The sequence below is a fragment of the Electrophorus electricus genome, chromosome 11, assembly GCF_041902795.1.
Source record: "Electrophorus electricus isolate QZ-2024a chromosome 11, ASM4190279v1, whole genome shotgun sequence".
Taxonomy (NCBI): domain Eukaryota; kingdom Metazoa; phylum Chordata; class Actinopteri; order Gymnotiformes; family Gymnotidae; genus Electrophorus; species Electrophorus electricus.
Window position 1 is genome coordinate 17,527,501 of NC_137507.1, and position 12,500 is coordinate 17,540,000.

General features: G+C 47.0%; 1 protein-coding gene across 3 annotated transcripts in view; it reads left to right on the forward strand.

The window, feature by feature from the left end:
• celf2 (cugbp, Elav-like family member 2) overlaps positions 1-12,500 on the forward strand; it is a 128,565-nt gene that overhangs the window by 27,478 nt on the left and 88,587 nt on the right. Inside the window, exon 2 of one of the 3 annotated variants that reach the window (XM_035528660.2) lies at positions 5,054-5,089. The exons of 1 other annotated variant lie outside the window; for it this stretch is intronic. In XM_035528660.2, the coding sequence (XP_035384553.1) occupies positions 5,054-5,089 (36 nt within the window). Of the gene's footprint in view, positions 1-5,053; positions 5,090-5,559; positions 5,697-12,500 lie in introns of those variants that run through there. One more of the 3 variants, XM_081723965.1, reaches the window with a different exon arrangement.

Genomic DNA, 12,500 nt, shown 5'->3' on the forward strand with positions numbered 1-12,500 from the left:
TTTTTAGATTTTCATTCTCTCTCTCTCTCTCTCTCTCTCTCTCTCTCTCTCTCTCTCTCTCTCTCTCCCCCTCTCTCTCTCTGTATGACAAATGGGAGGGGAAATGAGACCAGGTGGAAGTGATGCGGCCTGGCAAAGTTGTGATGGAGCTGCTCTGTCTGCAGTGTTGTGATGGAGCTGCTCTGTCTGCAGTGTTGTGATGGAGCTGCTCTGTCTGCAGTGTTGTGATGGAGCTGCTCTGTCTGCAGTGTTGTGATGGAGCTGCTCTGTCTGCAGTGTTGTGATGGAGCTGCTCTGTCTGCAGTATTGTGATGGAGGTGAGCTGCTCTGTCTGCAGTGTTGCGATGGAGGTGAGCTGCTCTGTCTGCAGTGTTGCGATGGAGGTGAGCTGCTCTGTCTCCATTGTTGTGATGGATGTGAACTGCTGTGTCTGCAGTGTTGTGATGGAGCTGCTCTGTCTGCAGTGTTGTGATGGAGGTGAGCTGCTCTGTCTGTATTGCTGTGATAGAGGTGCTCTGTCTGCAGTGTTGTGATGGAGGTGAGCTGCTCTGTCTCCATTGTTGTGATGGAGGTGAACTGCTGTGTCTGCAGTGTTGTGATGGAGCTGCTCTGTCTGCAGTGTTGTGATGGAGGTGAGCTGCTCTGTCTCCATTGTTGTGATGGAGGTGAACTGCTGTGTCTGCAGTGTTGTGATGGAGCTGCTCTGTCTGCAGTGTTGTGATGGAGGTGAGCTGCTCTGTCTCCATTGTTGTGATGGAGGTGAACTGCTGTGTCTGCAGTGTTGTGATGGATGTGAGCTGCTCTGTCTGCAGTATTGTGATGGAGCTGCTCTGTCTGCAGTGTTGTGACGAAGGTGAACTCTGCTCTAATGTCTGCATGTCAGTTTGTCCCTCTTACTGGTCCCAAAATTGGGTCCCTGCAAACCTTGCTGAAACTGGTTCAGTGACCCTTTAACTTAACATGGTACTAATCAGTGAAAATGCAGAAAGCAACTTTGTGATGGTCATTTGGGTCAATGCTACCAGTACAGATGTTTTATTTAGGACGAGGTGTCACACATTCAACCTGTGTGTTTAATACGCAGCACTTGACAAGTGAGATATGAATTTGACATCTGTCAAACAAAGGAAAAGCCCACGTCGCATGTGTGACTTCTGTGAATGTCTCGCCAAGCAATTGCACAACATACTGAGTGAGACTGGCTGTAAGGAGCCCTGAGTGGCACTGACTGCACTGTGAGACATTCTTAGATTAACTGCACTGCAGTGATGCTCTGGGTGAGGAGTAGTGTGTGAGGAGTAGTGTGTGAGGAGTAGTGTGTGAGGAGTAGTGTGTGAGGAATAGTGTGTGAGGAGTAGTGTATGAGGAATAGTGTGTGAGGAGTAGGGTGTGAGGAGTAGTGTATGAGGAATAGTGTGTGAGGAGTAGTGTGTGAGGAATAGTGTGTGAGGAGTAGGGTGTGAGGAGTAGTGTATGAGGAATAGTGTGTGAGGAGTATTGTATGAGGAGTAGTGTGTGAGGAGTAGGGTGTGAGGAGTAGTGTATGAGGAATAGTGTGTGAGGAGTAGTGTATGAGGAATAGTGTGTGAGGAGTAGGGTGTGAGGAGTAGTGTATGAGGAATAGTGTGTGAGGAGTATTGTATGAGGAGTAGTGTGTGAGGAGTAGGGTGTGAGGAGTAGTGTATGAGGAATAGTGTGTGAGGAGTAGGGTGTGAGGAGTAGTGTATGAGGAATAGTGTGTGAGGAGTATTGTATGAGGAGTAGTGTGTGAGGAGTAGTGTATGAGGAGTAGTGTGTGAGGAGTAGTGTATGAGGAATAGTGTGTGAGGAGTAGTGTATGAGGAGTAGTGTGTGAGGAGTAGGGTGTTAGGAGTAGTGTATGAGGAATAGTGTGTGAGGAGTAGGGTGTGAGGAGTAGGGTATGAGGAGCATTGTGTGAGTAGTAGGGTGTGAGGAGTAGTGTATGAGGTGTAGGGTGTGAGGAGTATGGTATGAGGAGTAGTGTGTGAGGAGTAATGCCTCCACCCAAACACACACGATGTGCTGGACATAAGAACCAACCTCAGTGTGTTCTGGTCCAATCACATGCGTTCACACACACACACACACACACACACATTCTTCAGAACTAGATCCAGATGGTCTCGACCATTTTTTTGTGGCCCTGTGATCTTTTTTTGCAAATAATTAAAATGCCTGCTAAAACCTTACATAATAAATATAATGAGTAACTTCATAAATAATTATTTATTAATTCAAACGGTCTACAATAATTCTTAAATTATGTCTATTCTAGCTGAGATGGAAAAAGAATTAAATTATTCTCAGCCTGAAATAAATGTCAACTAAAATTGTCAACTAATTTTGTGTATCTGTGTGTGTGTGTGTGTGGTGAGAGAGACTAACGATACAGACACCCAGATGGCTGACTGTCGCTGCAAAAAGATAATGACAGCTGATGTAGAGGAAAGAACTGGAGAGAGAGAGAGAGAGAGAGAGAGAGAGAGAGATTTTTCATTCCATCTTTCATTATTTTGATGAGACCCTTATACCTTGCTAACCATCTAGTGTGTGCAGGCAGAATGGGGACATTCTGTGTCTCTTCTTCCTGAGCTCTGACAGGCACGTGCGCTAATTCAGAGCGGGACAGAACAGAGACGCATTTGGGGCCAAGGTACAGTATGCGTGGACGAAGACAAAAAGGACAGAGACCCATACTGTACCTTGACCCCAGCGCTGTGTCCGTTCTGTCCTGGACCGCGCGGTTAGCATGTCTGAATTAGTGTGCGTGAGAGGGGGCTAAAGTGACCACCTGCCTTTAGAGTTACGCGCTCCACATCGCCCATTTATTCACGGCCTAACTGCACATTTATCGCTCTACGACTGAGTGCGTGTGCGTGCGTGTCCTCGTGCGTGTGTGTGTGTGTGTGTGTGTGAGTGGGTGTGTGTGTTCCTGCATTTCATAATTCATCAGGTCCTTGTTGTTATTGTGCGCATTAGTCCGGCCGTGGCCAGTGCTCTTGCTGAGGGTCTTTGAAATGCAAAGCAAGTTCCAGCCCGCGTTTGGACGCTGTGTGCGCCAGAGCCGGCATATGCCTTCATTTTTCATCTCTCTCTCTCTCTCTCTCTCTCTCTCTGTCTCTCTCTCTCTCTCTCTCTGTGTCTCTCTCTCTCACTCTCTCTCTCTCTCTCTCTCTCTCTCTCTCTCTCTCTCTTTCTCTGTCTCTCTCTCTCTGTCTCTCTCTCTTTCTCTCTCTCTCTCTCTCTCTGTCTCTCTCTCTCTCTCTCTCTGTGTCTCTCTCTCTCTCTCTCTCTCTCTCTCTCTCTCTCTCTCTCTCTCTCTCTCTCTTCTCACCCCCTTCCCCTTCGCTCCCCTTTCATGGGGAAAAAAGCATGGCTCAGTATTAATAAGCGAATAACCTGTGTTCAGCGATCCCAGCAGGGCCCACGTTAACCAGTGACGTGCGGGCGTTCGGCGTTTATTTATATATTCCCTTCCTTTCATTCTCGGTTCAGGGCTGTCAGAGGCGCAGTGGCGTTTGCCTTCCGAGCTGAAGCTAGGGACCAATTTATTTACATGTAGCAGGAAGTTCGCTCTCTAATGCGAGGTCGAGGGACGAGGAGGGGTCGAGGCAGAAAAACAATTAGCAGCGGAAGCGCTGAGGAGAGCCCATTTCGATGCCTCGCGTTGAGTCGCCATGCAGAGATGGGCGAAATTTGCCCATTGTGAATTGGCTGCAATTGATCTGGCCTGGAGTACAATGGTGTGACGTTCTCGCTCCCATTCTGCGGTTTTGATTGGAATATCAGAATGTTTTCATTCACGCGCTCCCTGCTTTTATACAGAGTCACTCTAGATCTATTTTCCTCTCCCTTTCTCTGTCTCTCCCTCACTCTGTTTTTATATAGTACAAAACTGATTACCTCTCTCCCTCCCTCCCTCTCTCCCTCTCTCCCTCTCTCCCTCCCTCCCCTGTGTCGCAGGTTTTGAATACAGTATTGAACTGTGGGGTTTGGGAGTAATTGGAATGGGGTCTGATGTTAGATTTGATTTGCAGAACAATGCTGGAATTTTTTCCATTTCTGTTTTACTTGTGTTACTTGTATGTGGCAGGGTACAGTCACACAGGGGCTGGTAATGCTGATCTAAACACACACACACACACACACACACACACACACACACACACATATACACACATATACACACACACACACACACACACATATACACACACGCGCACACACATATACACACGCACACACACACACAGACATGCATGTACACATGCACACATACACACACCACACACACATACACACACACACACACACACATGCACACACACACACACACACATATACACACACACACACACACACACATACACACACACACACACACGCGCACACACACATACACACACACGTAATGTGCTATTATTTTCTACCATTTGTGTCTGGAAAGAGGTTTAAGAAGGCGTCTGTGTGATGGGTGTTGATAGTGTTCCGTGAAACAGAATGATGCAATAAAACAGGTCAGTTTGATATGTGCTTGGGAAACGGTTCATGACTGAGGTAGTGAATTAGCCATTTTATAAATGTCAGATTGGGTTTCTCTCTCCGGTCTGTTTCTCTGTGACTCTCTATCTGTCTCTCTCTCTGTCTTTGTTTCTCTCGGAGTTACTGGTTCATAACGCTCCATATGTCTGTTACCTCTCCCCCTGCGAGAAGAGGTAGAGGTGCTGTAAAAAACTAAAGTGTGTGTGTGTGTGTGTGTGTGTGTGTGTGTGTGTGTGTGTGTCTGCACGATGTAGACACACTCGTGTGAATGTTATCTTACAGGCTGCTGTGAAAACAGCTGCAACTGGGGCCATGCTTGAGAGCACCTCAGGGAAACACACACACACAGTCTTCAATGCATGAGAGATCTCTAACACACAAATAAGCACACCCATATCTACCTGCCCCATGAGAGTAATGGTTATTCTCTGTTTCAGGCAGAAAACTTTCACTGAGTTGAACATTCTCTCATTTTCTTTTTCTACCACAGACAGGATGCCAGCGATCTGTCTGGAACCATACAGAGGTAGGACACTGGCCTTTCTCTCTCTCTTGCTCTCTCGCTCTCTCTCTCACACACACACACACACACACACACTGATCCTCTAAACCTCTCTCTCTCGCTCTCTCTCTGTTTGTGTGTCTGGGTATATACATTTGCATATATCTCACTTTCTCTCTCTCTCTCTCTCTCACACACACACACACACACACACACACTGATCCTCTAAATCTCTCTTTCTCTCTGATTTTCTTATTTTTACTCTATGAATTTACTCTTTCATGCTGTGACCATCTCTCTCTTTACAAGAATCTTTCTGTAGAAAGATACAGAACCCACATAAACACATGCATCCCCACACACATCGACACACACACACACACACACACACACACACACACACACACACACACACACACACACTCAGACCCACATGCACACACACAAAACTTTCTTTTTAAAAAAGAAAAAGCGCTAACACTTTACACCAGGTGATCTCAGAATTGACGGTGATGTAACTTGTCGTGGGCTGCACGACCGGATCATTCTGTCAGCCGCCTGCACTGGTGCACCCGTACAAGCAACAGCCGAGGTGGAGGTGGAGAAGAGACGGAGAGATGAAGAACAAAAGGTGAAGAGGTGGAGAGAGAGGGGGGGAAGGGTGGGTGCCCTGCTTCTGAGCTTAGCCATTATGAGGGAGAGAGAGAGAGAGAGAGAGGGATGGCAGGAAGAAGAATGGAGAGAGAGAGAGAGAGCTGGAGTTGTGTGAGGGTGCAGGGGAGATTCAGGTCTTCAGCATGAGATGAAGGTACAGAGGTGACGCTGGTTAGGATCTGTGACAGAGGAGGGTCATTAAACTCCACCCTGCAGCTATAGAACGACAGGAGGGAGAGAGAGAGGGAGAGAGAGACGGAGGGAGGGAGAGACAGAGGGAGGGAGAGGACAAATGAGAAAGAAGGGGGGGTCTTTTTTTTCTTTATGAACGACTGGTCCTGAAATAGAAACATCTACACCTCATTTTGGGATTTTGTTAGCAGCAAATTGGTGCATCTTAAGAGGACAGGAGCTCCACCGACAGCTCACACAGCTTTGTCGCACTGTACCAGTGTGTGTGTGTGTGTGTGTGTGTGTGTGTGTGTGTGTGTGTGTGAGGCAGTTATTAATTTTGGTGAACAGAAGTGCAGTGCAATTTCCAGAGGATGACGGAAAAATAAGAAGCTGTTTGAAGAATGAACACAAGGAACCTGGTTTGTGTGTGTGTGTGTGTAAAGAGAGAGTGTGTGTGAGAGAGAGAGAGAGAGAGAGAGAGAGAGTGTGTGTGTGTGAGAGAGAGTGTGTGTGAGAGAGAGAGAGAGTGTGTGTGTGTGTGAGAGAGAGAGAGAGAGAGCTGCCGTATTGTAGTGGCAAAAATAATTAAGAGTTTGTTTTGTTATTGCTTTCACATATAGGAAGGTTTCGCCCGGTTAGGTTACCTTTGTATATTTGAGAGAATTCGTGTGTCTGCGTGTGTGTGTGTGTGTGTGCGTGTGTGTGTGTGCGTGCGTGTGTGCGCGCGTGTGTGTGTGCCCATGCGGACATGTGCACAACCCTTGTTTACTTGCATCTGTGTACACAACGACACACAATTTTATCTGCTAACTTCAGTAGCATTTGCATAGTTATTTACTTCCTCTCTGATTTAAAAATCACAAAAGAGGAACAGAAGAAAGAAAGGAGCAGAACAAAGGATGGTGTGTCGTGTAATTAGGTCTTGTGTTCAGTCATTGGATCCTCATCTCGCCAAATGAACGACTCCAAACCCCCCCTTCTTTTCCCGGTAACCTTGGGGTTGCAAGAAGGGGGGAGGAGGGCAGAATCGGTTGTCAGCTAATTGCATCTCTCTGTGGCGATTATGTTCTCAAAGAGAAAACAGCCCATAATTACGGAGCCGGAATGGCGGTCCACAGGAGCGGTTACCGAACCGTCATGGCTGCCGCGTGGGAACCAGTCTCATTATCACCACGGATACTGACCCACCCCCTTCACCCTAACAACCATTCTAATTACCAGCCACCCAGGCCTGCCAATCAACAGTATTTATAATCCAGGAGGAGAAAGAGAGAGAGAGAGTATTACTCTTTTATGATGTTTATTACGTTTTATTACATTTTTAATTTGTCTTTTGGTGAAAGTTGTGTGATGTCATGTGTAAGTCTCTCTCTCTCTCTCTCTCTCTCTCTCTCTCTTTTCTTTTCTGCTGCCCCCTCTCTCTTTGGTCTTCTTTGTCTCATCCCATTTGAACGGCTGTCAGGCAGAGAGTCAACGGCGTCTGTTGCTCTCAACACTGGGACACACATAAAACAGGCTTCAAACTGCACCGAGCACCAGACAGTTACCTAATTAATCACATGGCCTTTTCTCTTGATCATCTCAGCATTTTTTTACACTGCGATCAGATGAAAATTAGCCCCGAGACATGCCAGCATAGACCTGTGGAAGAGCTGCACCAGGAGGTCCAGTGTAGGGTGGGTTAGGCAGCCCTGTGGACGAGCTGCACCAGGAGGCCCAGTGTAGGGTGGCTTAGGCAGCCCTGTGGACGAGCTGCACCAGGAGGCCCAGTGTAGGGTGGGTTAGGCAGCCCCGTGGACGAGCTGCACCAGGAGGCCCAGTGTAGGATGGGTTAGGCAGCCCCTGTGGACGAGCTGCACCAGGAGGCCCAGTGTAGGGTGGGTTAGGCAGCCCCTGTGGACGAGCTGCACCAGGAGGCCCAGTGTAGGGTGGGTTAGGCAGCCCTGTGGACGAGCTGCACCAGGAGGCCCAGTGCAGGATGGGTTAGGCAGCCCCATGGACGAGCTGCACAACTGGGCCTAGTCAAATGTAAATTAGATGACTCCGTAGAGCAGCTACACACACATGTTCACACATACACATGCCCATACACACATTCTCCATTGCCCTCAAGTCCTTTTTTCTCCCAAACACAAAAATTATTACAACAGCCATTAAACTCAATAACCCAATAACTCGGATGTGCCACCTGCGCCCTTCAGTTCATTACCCTCATCCTTAGGAGTCCAATTCCATCTGCCTCAGAACCTTTTACTGGTGAGCATACCAGACCCCGAACCCCATATCACTCCAGGGGCGCCTTGCCTTGTCCTGCCGCTATGTGGTGTACTGAGAGGGGAGAATGGGTCTTTGTAAAATAAAGGGTTTCTGAAGTAAAAGTGAGACTGTCGTAATTGTCCGAGTTATGCGGGCACCCTGCCGTAGCCTGACCACACCGTGGGGTTTGGCCTCCAAGTGGCTTGCTTAATTACACATTCCCCCGCAAAGTTCTGTCCCTCAGCTCTGATTGGATTTTGGTCTCTGAATGGTTGTGGGCCACCGATACTAATAACCGGTCTCTCTGTCCTACCTACCCCCCTCCATGAATATTCATGAGCAGAACTGTCTCACTAGATGGCAGTGCAGCTTAATGTAGCTATGCTAATGAGCTCACAGGTTATTAATATTCATGACTGTGGAGAGAAAAGGGGATAGGATTCTGAGAATGATGTGTGTGTGTGTGTGTGTGTGTGTGTGTGTGTGTGTGTGTGTCTGTCTGTCTGTCTGTCTGTCTGTCTGTCTGTCTCATTTGTTTAACCTGTAGCAGTGACAGTCATTATAAGCAGCTCAGCATTCTTGTGGCTGGTGTAAAATTTGAATGAGCAACAGACATGAACACACACACACACACACACACACACACAGTCAAAGCAATGCTGAAAGCCTGGAAACAGGCAACATGCCGCCCTGCACTGAGGCTTTAAGCCAGTAGCCTTTAGCTTCTCGCTTACGGAGAGTTCTGAAGGAAACGTAACGTTTGTTAGATCCACAAGTGAACAGTGAAGGCTGCACCTGCCGCGCTGCTCAGTGTGGCGCGTGGGCATCTAGGACCAGCACAGGGCTGCTTATGGGTGGACGTACCGCTGCGATTAGCGGCACCCCAGCGAAGAGGCTAATTACAGCTCGGATCACAGCATGGCAGGACGGGCTCGAAACTTTTTAACAGACAGAAGCCGAAGGGTACAAAGGAACGGCCATTTTTCAGAATAACTATGGATATCCACTCGCTAGCCACAGGCGTGTGTATGCTCCCCTCTGTCACAAATTGTCTGTACACACGACTGCGCTGGTACGTTAAGAGAAAGACACAGTGAGCTCTGCCCACGGCGCCGTCACGGTACATCTTCTGTCCAAGAAGGGCCGCGGACCTGCCGTGGAAGATTTTATCAGATGGTGTGATGAGGCTGTTTTTTATACATTGGTGTATGCAAAACAAAAGATATGTTCATTCATTTTAAAATGAAAAAAAAATAAAGGCAAAAACCCTAACACTGAAGACAAAACAGCCATCAAAGTGATGGAGGTGGAGTGAGTTAATGACTATTAGTATCCAGGTACAAAAATTATCGTTTGGACCCCAAATTGATTTTATGGGCCAACAGCTTTTGTTTTGTCTGATGAAGTTTAGATTCTTTAATACAGATTTAGCCTTAATGAAATGAACCCAAATGATATGAACCAAGCTAGCAAGCTTGATGGAGTCCAGCAGTGCAAAGTAGTGGAGCTTTGCCCCTGTGAAAGGGCCAGACTGCCCCCTTAGACTGTCCTGGTGTCAGGGCCAGGCCGCAAATGAATTGCCCCAACTGCCCGATAAATTAACTTCAAGTTCAAGCATCACACACACACACATACACACACACACACACACACACACACACACACACACACACACACACACACACACACACACACGCACACACACACACACACACACACACACACGCACCGTGCACACAAATACAAATATACAAGTACATTGCTTCAATCATAGCATACCCAAATACACACCTCAATCACATGTAGATGGATACAGAACAACAGCTGTGCAAAGGAAATTGATTGGCTTCACAGCACAGCTAACTACATTTACAATCTGATATTACATTCTTATAGTTGTATAAATTCTTATGTGTGTGCGTGTGTGTGTGTGTGTGTGTGAGAGTGTGTGTGTGTGTGTGTGTCTGCGTGCGTGTGTGTGTGTGTGTGTGAGAGTGTGTGAGTGTGTGTGTGTGTGTGTGTGTGTGTGTGTGTGTGTGAGGTCACTGAGGTAATGTAGCCTGACACACATGGCTTCGTTAATGAGTAATCAGACTAACAGGAAACAGAAGTAATGGAGGTGAGACTGACAGGGAGAGAGAGAGAGAGAGAGAGAGAGAGAGAGAGAGAGAGAGAGAGAGAAAACCAGCACTAGAGGAACGGAGAAAGAGTGACAGCAGTGGAGTGAAAGAGGAGAAATGAGAGGGAAAGATAAGACCACTCATTTTCAGAGGAGATAAAGGTACGTGTTTCTCTCATTGCCCTCTCTGTGCCTCGCTGTCTGTACATTTCTTCCCTTATGTATTTCCTTTCCACAAACAGGCAGGCACACACTCACACACACACACACACACACACACATATACACACTCACACACACACACACACACTCACACACACACTCACACACACACACACACACACTCACACACACACTCACACACACACACACACACACACACACACACACACACACACACAGACACACACACACACACACACACACACACACACTCACACACACACACACACTCACACACACACACACTCACACACACACTCACACACACACACACACACACACTCACACACACACACACACACACACACACACACTCACACACACACACACTCACACACACACACACACACACACACACACACACACACACACACTCACACACACACACACACACACACACACACGCACACACACAGACGCAGTGCCCAGAGCCTAGGCAGGTCCATCCTTCCACAAACACTCCTACTGGGTTTGACCACACAGTGAGGAACACACACCCATACACACACTGCCTAAAAGAAAGTGTGTGTGTGCACACAGATATATACATACAGCCACTCAGCCTGTCTTTCTTACATTCTTTTCTTGTTTTATGCTACATATTTTATTATATATATTAAATACTGGCAGCTCAAACAGAGTAGTGGAATTGTGGGTAGCTGGTAACAGTGTAGGATGCATTTGCAGCTATTTTGGAATAATCTACCCTGACTGTGAAGGCAGTCTGACAGTACCCACAAATAAACACACACACACACACACGCACACACACACACACATATACACATACACATACACAGCAGACAAACCATTTCAAACATAGGTGTATGTGTGACAGCCCTACTGCATCCAGTGCAATATTTTCTTCTAGCTGATGAGAGAGAGAGAGAGAGAGAGAGAGAGAGAGAGAGAGATGTTGATATAATTTAAAGTGAGGGATTGGGGTAACTACTCTGGGATGTGTAATGTGAACATTTCAGCACTGGGAAGGGCGCAGGTGTAGTGGGGTATACGGTTGTCCCTCTGCATGGGCGACTAATGCTGGAGCTGTAGCACAGTGTGAGGTGTGCTCGGGCAAATACACACACTGAGGCACCGGCGACTCGCAAAGAAACAATACATAAACAAATAAACAGGAAGCTGGACTGGGTTTGCCTTCTCTGAAGAGGGGAGGATTCCTCCTGTGCCTCTATATATTATGCCTATAGCAGAGAAAGGACAAAAAGATGTGGTTGTGTGTGTGTGTGTGTGTGTGTGCTAGTTAGGTTGCGGAGAGTAAAAGGTTCCTTGAGAGGCTCCAGATGGCTATAACACAAGTGTGCCAATTAAAACCTCTTACATTTTATAAGCACATAAAAACATGTATTAGAAAAGCTTTCATGACAATCACACGCACACGCGCACACACATACACACACACACACACACACGCACACACACACATGCACATATACACACACAGACACACGCACACGCACACACACACACACGCGCGCATACACACACACACGCACACGCACACAACACACACGCACGCACATATACACACACAGACACACACACACACACACACATGCATATATCTCTCATTCTCTGTCCCTTTCCATCTCTAGTACACAGCACACAGAATCTCTTGTGCACCACCACTGTTTAAACTAGTCTAAACCTGTTTCTTTTAAGAAAGTAAGCATCTGTTTTATATTAAAGCAAGTACTTTGTCAGCACAAGATGTAAATTTTTCTTGGTAACTAAACTAATAGATAAAGAAGAACCATTACAGGTCTAACCAAAGGCTTTGAGGCGTGGTTGAAGTATGAAGGCCTTTTTCTTTCTTTCCCGGACAAGTGTTTTTCAGACCGTGAGAGCAGGTCTATCACAACTAGGACAAACTGACCTCATTAAGCCGACGTGCAGGCTGAAGGCTGTGATCTAACCGTGTGCTGTATCAGGCCCTGCTTATTGGTGGCTGACAGAAAAATATATTTTACCTACTGCGGGCAGCTAGCTGGG